Genomic DNA, 18,933 nt, shown 5'->3' on the forward strand with positions numbered 1-18,933 from the left:
CTCGCCCATTGGCCGCAGGGGAAGCAGGGGCACGCCGCAGAGGAGTACACGCCGTGGAGAGGGGGCTGTTCTAGAACCGCCATGTTCTAGAGCCGCCATAGCTTATCTACTTCCGTGGTTAGCACTACGATTTTTGTCACTTTGCTGTATGTATTAGTGAGATAAGATGACATAACTTGCGAGGCTCTATTTGATAATTTAGTATGCGACAAGTACTCTGAATTTAGTATTTAAAGTGCAAAGTATTTCTATCAGGTAAAAAATGTAATCTTTGGCTTATAGAAAAAGTACCACGCTATCTTTTGCGTAGTTGCAATTTCCTTGCAGAAAATGCCAAAGTACTCTTTTTTCCTAATAAGCAGTACATACGAGTTTTACTTAAGAGGTTATGTTGCGTTTTTCCCCTTGAAATCATGGAAAAACATCATATTTTTTGGAGAGGAAGAGAAAAAATGGTAAACGGGCTTTTGGAAAAAACGTACGGTATTATTTTTGAGTGTTTGACAAAGGAATGTGAAAAATCGCTTACACTACATGGGACAAAAGTCGGACATTGACTCCTGGAGACAATTATACACCCAGGAAGAAAAGCCGTATAGGACGCCAAAGCGGAATGTGGATCAGGAGAATATGGGTATCAGCAATATTTAAAAGCGGTAATATAAGATTTGCTTTCTTTTTTTTTTTTTTTTTTTAAATGACCGGAAGACAATCGCCAATAGAAAAATGTGACATTATTTAGTTTTAATTAAATATTATAAATATTTTTAAAAAACTTACTCCAAACAATATATTTTTACAGATTTTTAATGAATCAAAAATTAAATATAAATTGTATACAAAGGGTTTAAAATAATCTTAAATGAAAATATAACCATTTAACTTTAAATTGGTTAAGCGTTTTTTTACAGTTTTAAAAAAATGACATACTTATCATGCTTAAAAAAAAATTACCTTTGGGGCGATTGAGTGGACTTTGGTGAGGTGAGATGAAAGTGTCGGTACAGTAGATCACGACTACAGACGACTACGTAGAAATGTAAATAGATAAGTATATAGGTACAGAGACTTAGTTAATCAAGTTTATTTTTTAAAATAGTTAATTAAATAGATGTATTAATTCGTAACTACAAAAAAGTTATAAGACTGTCATGGTATTCTGAAGTCTTGAAAAGTGCTGTAGACGCGCTATTTAAAGGGGAAACATTAGATTTGACATCCGAAGAATTCGGTGTGTCTATAGAGATAGAGAAACATTATGAAGGTATATTATTAATTGCTCAAACAGTTCGGAAAGTTTTTTCTTTGAAACCAGGGATATGAAACGTACAGCAGAATATGTAGGCCAAAACAAAATCTGATCATTTACATTCATATACATTTGAGGTTAATCAATTTGGAAACTAGAAAATTTTATGTGTAAAAATTTTTTAGCTTTGGGTTTCAAATCCATTTTTACTGTTGAGCAAGAAAATAACATTTGTGAAGAAATTCTGAAACACGAGTCTATATTAGACTTACAGTGCAACCAAAAACTTACAAGTTACTTACAATTAAAATGTATGACAGTATTAAATGATTTTATGTTTTTGTAATAACCATTAAAGAAAACAGTAACTTATTATTTTTATCACCTCAATTTTATTCTTTAGATATAGTAAATAAAGCGTTAACATTTATTATGATGTATTCTACAAAAAGTTGTCTCTCATTCAAAATGTACAGGCGTATACCGCCGCAGTGCTATACCCATTTCGTCCTAGGGCTAGGGCGGTATGGGTGTATTGAAGTACTTCTCTTTCTTATTCCATAATAAAATTAGCCTTACTTTTTGGATCCGAAAAATTTAAAATATTACTCTTGGGAGTTTTTTTAAATATATTGAGTCTTAAAATAACGGATTTTCTTATTTATATATCTTTATGTTAGTTTCAACGATTCTTGGCCCATTCAGCCCCGGTCTCCTCTATGCAAATCCGATCAGCACAAAAAAGTTATAAATAACTTGTGTTCTAGGATACTTTGAGCCGACTAAAATATATAATTTTATTGAAATTCGAATCAGTTACATTTTCAAGCTCTGCCTTCGCAGACAAATACAAGTCGTTACGGTCCGAAAAAAACTCATAGCTCCTGGCTCTTCAGTGTTAACACCCAGCCGTTGAACTCAGTTATCAAAAACGGTACCAAAATTAAAAACTTTTAAAAAAAAAAAATATGAAAATGTGGCATAACGGAGTCCTTTAGGCTTCCAAAAGCCAATTGAATAACTAGAACTAGAACCAATACTAGGATGTAACTATATACATGAAGTCAAAAACTTTGTATGCTTTTTCCCATGGCAGAATGTGTCGTAAGTCGCAACTGTGTAACTGTGACATTGGCACATCTATTTTGATTGACCAATCAGGAACGCTTCGATCCCACTGCCATGTTTATCTGCAAATTTTAAAAGTTTTTAAACTACAAAGCACATTATCATTAGCTGGGAAACTTGTGAAACGATATATATTGTTTTTTAACTTTTCCATGTCAGTTGTTACAGTGATTAAACGCACATTCCGGCATTATGTTCACACAAAAAAAATTGAATTAGTAGGTAAATAATAATCAGCTAGCGTATATATTATGTATACAAATAAAGAAAATTTGTTATGTATTTTTTTAAGCAGTTTATCCTCGAATTATATTTTTTTCTTGACCTAGTATATTTTGGTTGTATTGCAGGAAAAAAATTCATACACTGAATTCAAAGATTTTTATTTTTCTAATGCAATATGCACTTCAAAGTAGATTTGAAAATTTTTTATTCATACACTTTCTTCAAAAATAGTGTTATTTGCACAGAAATGTGTAAATACTGTTCAGGAAAAAATTGCTCTAATGTCAAGCACGTTGACGTTACGATTCTGGAAGAAGACTGCATATATGACAATGTAGCTGAAATACCGGACAGAATAGACGAAGAAACTGATACCAAAGTACCGCAAAAGCTTGTAGATGATAACGACTGTATGTGTATGTCACGAAGTAAGAGATAAGGAGATGAAACTCTGTACACTAAAGGTAGTCAGATTTTTCTGACGGAGATCATACATATATATATATATATATATATATATATATATATATATATATATATATATATGTATGAGGGATCTCACCTAACTAGCATCAGAGCCATCTAACGGAAGGAAACGAAGCATGCGCTTGCAAGGTAAGTACCATTGCAAATCACAAGTTACCTTATCCACAGATGCAAATCACAGAAACGACCAATACATAGGGTTGGGCTTGCAATAGGCTAGCTTGCATTGTATTATTATTATATTTCCGGTCATGGTGCGCATACAATTTTATTTGCCACTACTGCCGGAAAGCGGTTTTTGTAGATCATGCATGCATGCATGGAAAATAACTATTTAGAATTAATTGAAGTCTATGACTAATATGAATAATACTGCAGCAAATACTTTTCGATTCTTTCTAATAAAGAACCAATTAGTAGTATTTGATGAATAATGTGTAGTCTGCTTATGAACATATATGTACACTCGCCTCGCGATTCATTCGTTTTGATCGATCACGATGGAATGCTGCTCTTTGCGTTTTGTTTGATGTAAAATGTGGTGTTAGATGATATTATCTTGAGAAAGACGTGTTTTTTATAAATCTTTTTTCTATTTACGTCTGATTTTGATAATAATGGCTTGTTTTATTCCTGGTTGCGAGACGAGACGTTCAAACAATAATAGTGTCAGCGAATCCTTAACGTTATTTCGACCGACGAGTGTAACATAAACATTTATTTTTATGTAAAATTAAGTAAGTGTATAAATAATGACCGACCACGTAACTGGTTTTCATATTTAATGTTCTCGGAAAATGGCAACTTGTAGTGCCCAATGGACAAAAATTAAAAAAATCTCATCTAATATGCGAGTTGCACTTTAATCGTGACGATGTGGTAAAATAATTTCATCATATTATGCCTGATGGTAGTATATATCGTATAGAAAAACAGAAGCCATCATTAAAAAAGGGTGCCATGCCATGTATTTTTCCAGATGTTCCACATCAAACTGAAGCAGGTAACGAAGTCTCTTCAGTGCGTGTAATATCGATGAGGGCATCCGTTATTTACAAATTTTAGCTTTTTGATCATCTACCTACCCTTTGAAGGTCATCCGTTGCATCCTACAGTAAACATGCATAGCCCAAAAGCCGAAAAACATTTGATTTAACACGTACCCTTTAATTAATTTTTATTTCCTGTTAAAATAGTAAAGGATTTTTAAATGTGGACTTTGTTTAGTTTTTGTTTAAGTTGAAATAAAAAAAATCCTATGCTATTGAAATGGGGAATCAAAATGTGTCTGGGGGCCCATGTTTTCTCTAACTTTTTTTATTTTTCAGGCTATAGTTTCTATTGCAGAGTACAACAAATAATTTTCATATGATTAATGATCATAAAGTTGAATTTAGTACATAAGGACAACCAAATATTAATAAATTTTTTTCTGTAAATATTCATCTAATAAGTACCTTGTATAAAACGGCTAATTAAAGTTGTTTAATTGTTTTGGACTGTACTACAATTTCCGTGTAATAACAATCATTTTTTTTAGATAGACCCAATAGTTTGTTGGAAGACGTACTACTTGAAATAAACTCCGTAGAAGGTAACAAGTCTCCAAATTCGGTTACCAATAAAGAACGTCAGTTCGTTGGCATTTATGAAGAGATTCACAAAAACAACGAAATCCTTAAGTTGACTCCAAACTGGATTCCTCAAGTTATTATGTCGGGCGTCCAATGCATTATGTGGACTCTTTGGAAAGATAAATATTCGGCCATCGAAAAAAGAGTAGTTCTGTTTTCAGACATGACGCTTAATGTACGTGGCGATTACAGTTGTTGGCTGTATTTCTTACAAAATTTCCATGCACGAACAAATCACATGAATAATATTATCAGGCATTACTTTTTGAGTACAGTTAGCATACAATTAATCATATATTGAGTTTTACAGATATACGTGGAGGAAAAATTAGTCGACATTGGTTTTGAAAAAGTTACCAGCATACATGGAATTAATAAACTCATCGACTACTTGTCTACAAAAGTGATTTCGTGCTCGTCACTAGGCGACTACAGTAACAAGTACGATTTCTGCTACTGCTTCTATTACTTTTCACAATGTTTAATAAAACAAAATATTATTTTTAACATATTTAGCTACGAGAAATGTGTAGGGTATGTATTAAAAAAGAGTGAAACAACACCTGGTCCCCAGGCACAAAGATAGAACTTGTTAAACAAAGAAAAAAAAATGATACCAAAAAACACATAGAGAGACTAAATGTTAAATGCAAAAAATACGTAGCCATCAAACGAAATTATAGTAGACGAAATCTTCGATTGAAAGAAAAGGTAAAATCTTTGTGCTTTTCAAATAGTATTATTCATGTGGTCGATCTGACAGTAATACATTGTAAAGTAATGTATATTTCTTATAAAGATTAATAGGCTTAAAAAAAAAATCGGACTACTAAAAGCAGAATGCGCGAAAAGTGATGAGGAAATACTACAGAGACGTTGCCAAAATTTACCAGAAGCACAAAAATTATCCATAAAAGCATGCTTTGATTCGTCGAAGGTAAAAGATGCGCGTGGAGTTCGATATACTAATCAGTGGATATATGAGTGCATACTTTTGCGAATTAAAAGTAAAAAAACCTACAATCACTTAAGAACTCACAAGATTCTAGCTTTACCGTCCATAAAAACTTTAAATTCGTACATGAAAGTTATTAAAGGCTCTTATGGTTTTCAAAACAGTACGTTTGAGCTTATTAAGAAGAAAACAAGTACTATGGACGTGTCTGATGTTCGAGGTATGAGCAGAACTTTTTTGTACTGCGAGTTACTGTAGATAATTAACTGTGTTAATACAAAGAGCATGAAAAATTAAAAAACTGAACTTGCAAAGCTTGAGCTGGCTCTATATTTTAATTATTTTCACTTTTTTCGCGTTAGCTTTGGCTCAAATTTATTGGTGTTACATATAAGTCATTAATTTTTATATACATAGGTACATTTTTGTCTTAATTTCAGGTATTCTACTTCTTGATGAAATGAAGTTATCTACGACGCTATGTTTGAATAAGCAAAACTTGCAGGTGGAAGGTTTTACTGACCTAGGAAAGTACACTCTGAAACATCAGAAAGGGAAAAAAGGAGATCATGCCCTCGTACTTATGTTTCAACCATTTAAAGGAAAATGGGTTCAGTCATTAGGATGTTTTCTTAGTAAAGGGAGTGCGTCGGGAACCGTGCTTCATCAAATAGTTATGGAAGCAATCATTTTGTGCGAAAGGGCGGGCCTCAAAATTGATGAAATTGCTAATGACGGAGCTTCCTGGAATAGGACGATGTGGGACTTGTTTGGAGTGAACGAAGAAACCGTTAGTGTTCAACATATTGTTGATGAAAACCGTCGTTTGTGGTTTTTTTCTGATTTCCCGCACTTAATTAAGTGTCTGCGAAATTTTTTCACTAAACATAGTAAAGAAGATTTGATCTGGGTACATATGACGTATATTTTTTTATATTTTCTGGTAATCCCTATGAGTATTATAAGTAGTGCCGAATCTATTCTTCATTACTCTCTAAACGAGTATAACTCATTTATGTACAATAACATATAGTATTTTTTGTAGACACCAGATGGCTGTGTTTCTTTAAAGCATTGGTATGCACTACTGGATATTGAAAATCCAAAATCTTTTGGATTGAGGGTTAATCATAGTTTACGACTGGATCATATAAAACCAAAGTTTTATCAGAAAATGAATGTATCTCTAGAATTCCAGGTAAATTGGAAAAAAAAAATTTTATTGCTGGTTTGAACGAATTTCTACGGTTCAGGTTTTTTAGTAAAATAACTTGCAAAACGAGTACTATACACGTATAATTCTAGATTTTTCTCTAAATTAGAAAGCGTAATTTGTTAAAGAATAGTAAGAATTGGAGGCACAGCTATGGGACATGACTTTTTTTCTTCTATATGCAGCCAGGATTATAAAAACCATTAGTGAACACGTGAAAATATTTAGGTGATTTATTATTTCAGCTTCATTCTTTTCTACAAAAGCTAAAGTAATTTTAAAAAAAAATAAGTGAAAGTACTTTAACCTCATTAGGCTGCGGTTATATAGACCAAAAAAATATCCTAAGCTTGTCAAATTCATGTCTAAACTTGACGTAAGACACGAGTAAGACAAGTTACAGATATTTCCTTCGTACATGTAACCGCAGCCATAAATCTCTCGAAAAGTTTCAAATGTCAATCCTTTCAAAATTTAAGGTTAATTGGAATTTAGGAAAAAAATGCCCAATTGATGAAATTTAAGTGTTTTCAAAGTAACTTTAAAAAGCTAGTAACTTTTTCGGAAAGTACCATAATCAATTATATTCAAGCTTTCATGAAAGCTCTTTTAAACCACCTTCGATTAATCTTCAAGCAAAAAATTTTACTCTTCTCTGAGTCAAATGGTGGTTAAATACTTTAACGATGTATTACGTCGAAATTATGATAAAGTTAAAATCCTCGTATCTTCTCTTCCGTCTGACGTTTTACGCTCAACCAAAGATCAAACGAAAGCTCTTTGTTAGCATCGACGACGTAATAAGTGAATATATCATAGTTTCGAGCTTATATACAATTCAAGAATAGACACTATAATTTCGACATAATTATTAGGCTGGTGAAGGTTTTAACAATAATTTGACTCAGAGAAGAGTAACAGTGTTCGTTTGAAGATTAATTAAAGAAGCTTGAAAAGAGCTTTCATTGAAACTCGGATAGAATTGATTATGGGACTTTTAGAAAAAGTTATGAGCTTTTCAAAATTACTTTGAAAAAACTGAAATCTCATGAAATGTGAATTTTTTTTACGAAACGTCAACTAGCTATATCTTTTAAAGGGATAGGCATTTGAAACTTTTCTAGAGCTCCTTATTTCTTGTATATAAAAGACAGAGAATTATAAAACTTATTTCTAAAATAAGGACGCATAACTGGTATTATATCTTTGATATTTATTGAACGAAAATGAACGGTAAAACGGAGGAAAATAGAAACGGTGTGAGAGGTTCGAGTCTTCAGAAAGAAGTGAAGAGAGAGTGGCTCCTGCTTGACAACACAGTCACTTTGTTGATTTCTCTGGTTTCCAAGTTATTCGCTGCATAAAACAATTGCCACCATAGCCTCCCGTCCGCAAGAGAGCCATTACCCCCCTTGCCCCGGTGCTCCTTTCATTTTTGAACAGGAAAAATGCGGCCCCGGACATTCCAAACGAAAGCCGTGCACGCGGCTTTTCGAATCGTCAACTTTACGATTCGCGGGCGCAGTTATACAAACAATCGATAACATATAGTATTTTAAAAAACGAGCTACTCTCTCCTTCTCTTTCATTCTTACATTCTTTGCATTTCTCCCACTCATACAAAACTTTATTTTGTACTCAAGCATACTTGACAAGTTTTCTCGCTGGTCTTGTTAATGTTCCGTTCGCAATTCGAACTTCAGCGCTACGTACTTGACCGTCGTCACGATTCACAAAAACTTTGGTAATTATACCCTTTCTCTAATAATTTCTTTCAACCTTATCATCTAAAATTATTACTAGATCACCCTCTTGGAGAGGTGCCTCACTTTTTTGCCACTTTTGTCGTGGAATTAAAGTAGGAAGATATTCACGCAACCATCTTTTCCAAAAAGCGTCAGCAAAGCTTTGAGAAATTTTCCACTGTTTTCTCGTACAAACGTTTTGTAAATCGCACCGACTTATTCTTATCTGCCCTGAAGACGCTCCCAACAAAAAATGGTTAGGCGTTAGGGCTTCAATATCTCGGGAATCAGAAGAGACATGTGTAAGAGGCCGAGAATTAACAGAATGCTCTATTTCTGCAAGAATTGTCGCGAGCGTTTCCTCTTTTGGAGCATGTTCTTTCAAAACAGCAGTCAGGGCAACTTTAACCGATCGAATGAGACGTTCCCATGCACCTCCCATATGAGGTGCGGATGGCGGATTAAACTTCCACTCAATATTTCGATTAGTCATATAATTACCCAAGCTTTCGCGATTTAAGTTCTTTATACATTGAGAAAGCTCTTTACTCATTCCCCTGAAATTCGTACCATTATCAGAATATATTGTTTCAGGAGTTCCCCTTCGGGCGGTAAAACGTCTCAGAGCCAATATCGCGGAATCTGTACTTAAACTAGATGCAAGCTCAATATGAATGGCACGTGTAGTCATACAGGTCAGTAAAACTCCCCAACGTTTTTCGCGCCTCCTCCCTATTTTAACCTGAATAGGCCCAAAATAATCAAGTCCGCAATGAGTAAATGGACGACAACGGTAAGCTAAACGTCCTGGGGGTAGAGCAGCCATTTTAGGTTGTGCTGGTTGACCTTTCCGAATTTTACAAATTATACACGAACTCGATAAGCTTTTAAGACCTTGACGCAAACCCACAATCCAATAATTCTGTCGTAGTTCGTTAAAAACCGTTTGATGATTAGCATGATAATATTTTTCATGGTATTCCTTAATTAATAATTTTACGATCGGATCTTTTGCACAAAGAATAACAGGATTTTTAACTACACCGTCTGATGCAAACTTTTGTATCCGACCTTCAGATCTTAACAAATCATTTTTGTCTAAAAAAGGTGTTAAAATTATAATTTTACTATTTCGTGGTAATGGCTTTGAATTTTTTAACGCATGTATTTCTTTGTTAAATGACATTAGTTGACTATTTTTAAAACAAATTTCTTCAGCTTTTTTCTATAGCTCTATAGCTGTCAAAAAATTATTATGCCATTGTTTATTCCGTTCTAAAGCTGAGTGACTTTTTCTTTTCCAATTTTCTGCGGCTTTTAAGATTCGTGATAAAGCGGAAATTAAACGTTTCCAACTTGAAAAACGCGAAAAATCAGTTAACTCATCTTCGATCGAAAGAGTAAAAGTATTAACCGAATCCTTTTTAAGTTCGCAATTGTCCTGCATATTATATTTTTGCCCAAAATTTTCTTTTGGCCAAAGGCTTTCATCCCTGTGTAAAAATGCTGGTCCAATAAACCAACGACTGTTAGAGTCTAACGCGCCAGGTGCTATTCGAGTACCATCATCTGCTGGATTTTCCTTTGTAGGAACCCACCGCCACTCTTTCACGTTTGAATTCTCGTTTATTTCATTGAGACGATTAGCTACGTACATCTTATAATCTCGCGAATCTTTCTTAATACACTGTAATACTGTCTTAGAATCTGACCAAAAAAATCTACGAAAAATTGAAAAAGTATGTTCTAGCGCAATAAACTTAGCTAATCTCGTAGCTAACAAGGCACTCTGTAGTTCTAAGCGGGGAATAGATTGCGCTTTCAACGGCGCAACTCGACTTTTTGACATGATAATTGCCGTGTGAAAACTCCCGTCTTTTAAAGCGAATTGCCAATAAGCTACTGCAGCATATGCTTTCGAACTCGCGTCACAGAAAATATGTAATTCTGCTGAATCAAGTTGATCGGTAAGGCTTTGATAACAGCGAGGGATTCGACATTTTGTCACGTTATTTAAATCATGTAACCAAAGCTTCCATAATGAGAACTCGTCCTCTCAAATTTTCTCATCCCAGCGAACTTCACTAAGCCAAATCTGTTGCATAAGCATACGCGCACGAATGGTAAAAGGCGCAAGGAAGCCCAACGGATCAAAAACCGACATGATTGTTCGTAAAAACTCCCTCTTTGTAGGCTTTCTTTTCCCACTGATAATATCACTGTCTATTTTAGACTCTTTAAAAGTAAAAGATAACTCATCAGGTAAATTGAGCCATTTTAGCCCGAGAACTTTCTCCTCACCGTTATCTTTTACCTCAATAAAGCTTTCGGTCGAGTTTCCGTCATTTATAGTGTCTACAACTAGCTTTGAATTACTAGCCCACCCATGCATTTGCCATCCTGCATTAGCATTTATAATTTTCGATTCTTTAACGCGATTGGATGCTTCCTCAGCTGTCATGCAACTATCCAAAAAATCGTCCATGTAACAATTTTCTTTTAAACTCTTTACCGTTGCAGGAAAACGAGAAGAAAATAAATCGGCATTTTTGTCCTTGATAAATAAAGCTGTGCAAGGTGAAGATTTTGCCCCGAATAACATGGAAGTCATGACGTATTCTTGTGGAGCCTTTGAACTATCCCCGTCTCTCCACAAGAATCGCTGAGCATCGCGATCTTCTTTACAAATCTTAATTTTTAAAAACATATCGCGAAGATCTGCTTTAACCGCGTAAGCATATTGACGAAATCGCATTAAAACACCTGGGAGAGATTTAAGAAAATCTGGGCCAGAGAATAACAAATCGTTAAAACTTAATGATTTCGTTTTTGCCGCCGCGTCAAAAACTAAACGTACTCTGCCTGGTTTGTTTATATGACGCACACCGAAATGGGGAAGATACCAAACTCTTTTGCCGAATGATTTTTCTGCTTTTTCTGCGTAACCATTTTCCAATAAACGAGTCACTTCTTTGTTATATAAATTTGCATAATTTTTATCACGAGCTAGCTTTTTTTCTAGTAGTTGAAGCCTTTGCAAAGCGGTTGAACGACTATCCGGAAAATCTGTATCGTCTGAAACCCACGGTAAACCGATCTCCCACGCTCCATTGTTATATTTACACGTATCTTGTAAAATTTTGATAGCGCATTCATCTCTTAAACTTATTTTATTTTCGCAGTCTTTCACGCCGATATCATCGATTAAAAAATAGTTCCTAACCAATTCATTAAGCTCCTCGTTCGTATAAGTCTCCTCTCGCGAATTGACACTGAGACTCGCGGAAATAGCTTGCAAGCTTTCAGACTCATTTCTACTTAAACACCCGTGAATTGACCAGCCCAAAGCACATCGAGAAACTAGTAACGAATTCTTTCTTAGTTCTTTAAACTCTTGGGTAACTATCAAACCAACATTATCCTGACCTAGCAACATTTGCGGAGCTTCATCGTACGGATGAATAAAAACTTTTGTTTCTTTCTCACAATATTGAGACAATTTATAATCCACACTTTGCATGGGAAGTGCAAGGTCATCGACTACAAGTAGATTTTTTAAATTAAAAATCTTTGAATCATGCTTTAATTGACAATTAATACGCTCTGTGGAAAATGTAACGTTATCGTCACCACCAATCTCCTTCAAAACTGCATTTATACGTGAAGTTTTTAAATTAAGCTTTCTTACAATCTTCGAGTTAATTAATGAAACCATGGAACCTTCATCTAATAAGGCATGAATCAAAACCGAAGATTAGTTGTTCAATAAAAGAACGGGTACTGATTTTAATAAGACTCTTGAATGTAGTCATGACTGTTTGCTAACTGACAAAGCGTCAGGCTCAGAATCTTTTAGGTTCAAAACTTCTGTTTTAGTCTCAGTTTTGACATTGAAATTAGCATTATTCTTAAAAGGAGTATGTAGAAGTTCGTGATGCTTAATACCACATTTTCCACACGATCGCGCGGTGCACCTATCTCTCACATGACTCTTATCTAAACAATTAAAGCACAGCTTGTTTGTTTTCACAGTTTTCCAACGTTGAGAAATTGGAGATTTTGCGAAATCTCTACATTCAGTAATAAAATGATTCTCGCGACCACAGTGAAAGCATTCTTTTTTTTCTGTACGACTCTTTTTTGCATCTTCTTCAACATTAAGGTTCAAAACTACTCTTTTGTTACCGTAAGACGTTCGAAAATTAGGTTCGGACAGTTTCGCAGTTGCTTCGTTCAAATCTACAGCAATTATTCCAGCTTTGATGTTTAATTCGGCTTCTTGAAAAACAAAGTCAGCTATTTTTTCTAAATCAGGTTTTGATGAGTTCTCATTAGCAGAAAATCTTACATAATTGTGTATCATTGAATTTGGCAACTTTTGATACAATTGATTTGCAAGCTCTGGACTAAAAAGATAACCTACATTTTTATCAATCGATTTTATCGCAATTACAGAATCTTTTAATTTTGTCGCAAAATCTACTAAGTTAACATTTGAATTTTTCAAGCTCGGGAGCTCTCGAATCTCTTTGATTATCTTTTCAAGAATCAGTTTTTTATTTCCAAACCGCATTTCTAGCGTCTTTAAAATTTGCTCTGTATTATTTCCGGCAATAAACAAAATTCGAGTAGCTTCCTGAGCTTCGCATCGCAGAGCTTCAGAAAGACGAACAAGATTTTCTGCATCTGAGTAATTTCCCAAAGAAGTCGAGATTTCAAAGGATTGCTTAAATCTTGACCATTCGAGCGGTTCTCCAGAAAAAATAGGCAATGATTTAGCTGATGTCATTCTATTTAAAAAAACCGAATTATCATTGCTCAAACTAGAATTTCGAACTTCTTTTAAGGTCTCTTTTATTGCGTCTGCTAAATCTTTTATAGAGTCTGCGTTTAAACGGTCAGAGTGAGTATTACAATTCGCGAGTCTATTATGAAAATTATTAGGATCGTATAAATTCTCAAAATTATTTTTAAATTCAAACTCATTTTCAGATGCAATTTCGGAATTCGAACCATTATTGGCAAAATTGTTTTCAAAACGATCTCCCATCACATCAAAATCATTTCCGAATTCATTACGGTTAGGAAAAGATGCAAAGGAAGCCGATGGTTGAGACGCATAATTCGGAAAAGGGTACTCCTGATCTAAAGTTGGTTCAGTTTGATACGCGTGACCAGTCGCTACTGGTAATTTTGACAAGGAAAACAGTGTACGCTTGTGTTCCGCTGTAGAACCCGTCGTTGAGGTCGTTGCACGGGGTGGTAGTGCGCGCTTGTGTGCCACTGCAGAACCCGTCACTGATGTCGCCGTAGAAGATGGTGATGTGCGTTTACGCGTCACTGCAGAGCCCTCCGCTGAAGTCATCTGAGAAGGTGGTGGTACGCGGTTACGCGCTGCTGCAGAGTTCGACGCTGAACTCTTTGCACGAGGAGGTGGTGGGCGTCTGTGTGCCACTGCAGAGCCTGTCACTGAGGTCGTCGCAGGGGGATGTGGTGCGCGTTTACGTACCGCTGTAGAGCTCGCCGCTGAGGTCTTCGTACGGGGTGGTGCGCGTTTGCGTGTCGCTGCAGTCCCCGTCGCTGAGGTCATCGAAAGGGACAGCAGTGCGCGTTTACGCGCTGCTGCAGCACCCGTTGCAGGAGGTAGCTGTGCGCGTTTGCGCGTTGTTGCAGTGCCCGTCGTTGAGATCGTCGTACGGGATGGCAGTACGCGTCTGCTTGCTGCTGTAGTGTCCGTCGCACGGAGCGGTGGTGCGCGTTTGCGTGCCGCTACAGAATTCACAGCTGAATTCATCGGAAGGGGTGATGGTGCGCGTCTACCCGCCGATGCAGAACCCGCCGATGCAGAACCCGCCGTCAAAGTCATCGTAGAGGTTATAGTCGGGCGCGCAGTTACACGTTTACGTGCTGCTGGGCTTTCAACTGCAAAAGTCACGGTTGATGAAGGTGGTGGGCGCCTCCGCGCTGGTGCGAAATTGACATTCTCAGAAATAAAAGCAGGTGGTGCGCGTTTTCGCGCTGCCGCAAAACCGAGTTCACCAGACGTCAAGGTCGATGAGAGGCCCTGTGATGCTGCGGTTGAAGGAGAGAGACCCATCTCCTGCAATTCTCTGCTTCCTTCCTCCATTTCCTCCTCCGAGGACTCACCAACATTTTGGAGCACAACCTGATCAGCTGCACCGGTCCCACCCTCGAACTCGTCAGCCAGCTCTTCGTCTGATACGGCATCGTCAGCCTCGTTAACCTCATCACCTTCAAGGACTTCGTTTCGAGGCTTTTCCTTCGTTAATGGACGGTCTTTGATATCTCGTTGTCCTCTCTTCATGTTGAGAATTACACGTTCGCGGGGTTTTTAACAAGAGGCCCCACGTCGAGCGCCAAAAAATATAAAACTTATTTCTAAAATAAGGACGTATAACTGGTATTATATCTTTGATATTTATTGAACGAAAATGAACGGTAAAACGGAGGAAAATAGAAACGGTGTGAGAGGTTCGAGTCTTCAGAAAGAAGTGAAGAGAGAGTTGCTCCTGCTTGACAACACAGTCACTTTGTTGATTTCTCTGGTTTCCAAGTTATTCGCTGCATAAAACAATTGCCACCATAGCCTCCCGTCCGCAAGAGAGCCATTACCCCCCTTGCCCCGGTGCTCCTTTCATTTTTGAACAGGAAAAATGCGGCCCCGGACATTCCAAACGAAAGCCGTGCACGCGGCTTTTCGAATCGTCAACTTTACGATTCGCGGGCGCAGTTATACAAACAATCGATAACATATAGTATTTTAAAAAACGAGCTACTCTCTCCTTCTCTTTCATTCTTACATTCTTTACAGAGAATCATGTCCCATAGGTATTCCTCCAGTTTTGTTTTTCTTAAAAAAATTGAGCTTTCTAATTAAGAAAAAAATGAATAATTGCACAAATGTGTATATGAAGTAAACTGTGCCATATAACTAATTTTACCAAAGATTTAACTTTTGAATGGAAAAAAATGCAATCCTGTAAAACAAAATATTTAATTTATTTCTATAACTCTCTGATAGTACAAAAAAATGCGTTACTCATATTCAGAATTACCTGTTTGTATTAATGATTTGTAAGTATGCGGATATTTCTCTTTGTTCACAGTTTTTTGGTGTTGCTGATGCTATGAAACTATTTAAAGGAATGCATCACGATCTAACTGACTGCTCTGGATCCATACAATTTTGTCAAAGAGTTAAGTCACTCATAAAAGCCATGAACAACCGAACCCCACTTGACTGCTTAAAACCAGGAAATATGTGGCAGGTATTTACAAATTTTGATGCTTTCTCTAATAAAAATTCTAAAATAAAAACGAAACATACTACAATGACGATAATAAGAACAGCAATGATAATTATAATAGTAATACATGTACGTAGGCTATACAATCTTTTCTCCAATATTTACGAGACTGGGAAGAAACAGTTAAAAGAAGTAACGAAAAGCCAAAGTTTATAACTCATCAAATGTCGTATGGTTTGAAAGTGTCTCTCCAAGGTGCGCTAGAGATATGTCAATTTTTGGTCGAAAAATGTAATTATAAGTACTTAATGACAGCTAGACTAAACCAGGATAGTTTGGAGGTAAACATTTATTATTGTAACACAATGTATAATTAAACATTTTTTTGGTCAAAATGTACATGAATTTAACTTATCCCTGTAATCGAATTGTACAATTTTTTAGCGTTTCTTTGGGATGATGCGAAATGTATGCGGTTCAAATGACCATCCCGACTCAGCACTATTCATACAAATGTATAAATTAATTTCTACGTACTCCTTGGTGAAACCTCCAAAAGGTTCTAACGTTTCAAGTGACGATATGATGAAAGTATTATTAAATATTAATGATATACAGGATTCCGTTGAAAGAAAGTAGCAGTGGACGGCTCAGTTGGATACAATACTTGATAAGGGCTTGAAGGTTGAAAGTCTCAGCGATGCTGCTAGAATTTTGGAAGAACATGATTACTTTCAAAATACAACGTCTGATTACGTTTTAACGTACGTTGCCGGATTTGTTGCTCGCAAAGGAAGTAGATTCGCAAAATTTAAGGATAACAATAAATGTGTAATGTGCGAACTGTGTCGCTCAAGTTTACACCTATCAGATGATGGAAAAGTTACTGAGAACTACCGGTTAATCGAATTAAAATCAAAGGGCTTCCTTTCTAAACCATCCGCGCTACTTTTACAATTGATTACCACCTTGGAAAAAGCTACTTTGAGTGTAATCAATCACAATAATATTCACTCTAATACTCTGTTCGACATTACGACTGCAGTAGACAAAATTGGATCCTTAACGTTTATCGGATGTGAGAAACATCAATATATATTTACAGAAAGGATCATAGCTTTTTTTTTATCAACACGAATGTTTTTTATAACAAAACATTTAAATAAAAACGAAAACATTGAAACAGAAAAAACTAAAGAGAAAAGGAAACTTTCAAAGTTGGCATCTACGGCTCTTAAGGAAGATGTTGAAATGGGTGAAACAAAAGAAATAAGGAAAAATATAAATTCAGCATTGTCCAGTAAACAAAATATTTCTACCAAAACCGATTCAAAAAGGAAAAAAAAAGATACAAAAGTAGCTTATCAAAGTCCCCCCGATCGACCCCTCATAGAAAAAACGTATACAAGAAAGAGAAAAAATAAAAACATACCCGGCACACCTCAGAGTAAAAAGGAAAAATCTGATTTAGGATCTTAATTTATCTGTAATTATAAAACTGTTTAAAAATTATATTTTTCATACTGTTACTAATTAACTAATACCTTTATTTGTTTACTTAAGGCAAAAATAAATTATAGTTTTTCAAATCGGATCAATTTTTTTTTTATTATTGAAATACAATGAAGTACTGTACTTGTAATTAAAGTAAAAAAAAATTATTTTTCTTAAGCTCGATAAGTCGTTTATTTACACGTGCAATATATACATTAAAAGTCACATGCCACATTAAGTTTTGATATTTATTTGCCGATAATATAGTTGATGATTACGATAATTGCTTTAAGAAGCATGCTTCATTACTCGACATCTTATAATTACAATGTTTGATGTAGGTTCATCTATTATAATTAGTTACGAAAAAAAGGAAAAAAAAAAATTCGAATTTTAAGAGATTTGATCAATCGGCACTATGTGCCCGTAGGTGCCTTAGACCACTCGGCTATCGTGTTCATCACAAGTCTTTGTATTAAAGTTGTTATTAAGTTTTTTACAGGATAAGTTAGCTTGGCTTTAGGTAAGGTAGATTTGGTTGAAAGGTAAGGTAGTTTGCGGTTACCATATGATTCGAGCTTTCATTAATTATGTTAGATGACTCTGATGCTAGTTAGGTGAGATCCCTTTTATATATATGTATAATCTCTGTCGGAAAAATGTGCCCAGATTTCACCGGAAGATTACATTGGAGTTTCTTCTTATCTCTTACTTCGTGGTGTATGTGCTATGATAGATGGTGCAACAGATAGTGAGATAGATGATAGTTATTGCAAAAGTAAATCACCTTAAAAGCTAAATTTTAATGTATCAAGAAAAGCTAAAGCTTAATATACATGGAAATTTTAATAAATATCTTTTTTATTACAATCAGTTTTTTAATTTAATTCGTTAATTAAGCATGTCTTTTTCTCAAAATTAGTGTTTTTTATGACAAATACAATGCCGTTTGTTGAAAAAAATACGTGAAATTGACTGAGATATATGCAATTGTTTAAGTAGCATGATAAAATTTTTTAAGAGAAAACTTCAAATTTTATAGAAACCAATTTTTTTTTGTCATTATTAACATCAAGTACAATGTTTTAACTGAAGCGAAACGTCGATAAATCGACCGTGAAATTAGTAATAACACTTCAAAATTTCACTTTAATTAATTAACTAATATAATACTAATAATTCTTAAAAAGAACATCTTGCACTTTTATCTTGCTCCAACTTTTAAATATTTAAATGAACTAGAAAAAGATACGACTTAGTGTATTTGAGCATCTTTATTAAATTAATCTATAACGTCTCGCTAATCATTCGCCTCTTCAGACATTATAATAAAGGTGCATCGCCTGCTCAAGACCTAGTACAAACAAAATTAAAAAATCTTACATTGCAAAAGGTATGCATGAGTATTTAATAAAGATACTCTTGTACAGCTTAGCCTTTTTTTAGATACTCATACCTCTTGCAATGAAAGATTTTCAAATTTTGTTTGAACTATGCTTTGAGCAGGTGATGCATCTTCATTGTAACGTCTGAAGA

At 35.2% G+C, this 18,933-nt stretch overlaps 1 protein-coding gene across 1 annotated transcript in view; it reads left to right on the top strand.

The window, feature by feature from the left end:
* The first annotated feature begins 534 nt into the window (after nucleotides 1–534).
* The window catches only part of LOC149375224 (uncharacterized), a 33,372-nt gene continuing 14,973 nt past the window's right edge, over nucleotides 535–18,933 (top strand). Inside the window, 11 exon segments of the mRNA XM_089589918.1 lie at nucleotides 535–634; nucleotides 2,869–3,012; nucleotides 4,629–4,897; nucleotides 5,033–5,163; nucleotides 5,406–5,433; nucleotides 5,522–5,897; nucleotides 6,118–6,587; nucleotides 6,723–6,875; nucleotides 15,763–15,924; nucleotides 16,041–16,244; nucleotides 16,348–16,893. Of these exon segments, the coding sequence (XP_089446044.1) occupies nucleotides 535–634; nucleotides 2,869–3,012; nucleotides 4,629–4,897; nucleotides 5,033–5,163; nucleotides 5,406–5,433; nucleotides 5,522–5,897; nucleotides 6,118–6,587; nucleotides 6,723–6,875; nucleotides 15,763–15,924; nucleotides 16,041–16,244; nucleotides 16,348–16,893 (2,583 nt within the window).

This window comes from Copidosoma floridanum, unplaced genomic scaffold (genome assembly GCF_036245765.1).
Source record: "Copidosoma floridanum isolate Cflo_tuat_1 unplaced genomic scaffold, Cflo_Japanese_pri ptg000010l, whole genome shotgun sequence".
NCBI lineage: Eukaryota > Metazoa > Arthropoda > Insecta > Hymenoptera > Encyrtidae > Copidosoma > Copidosoma floridanum.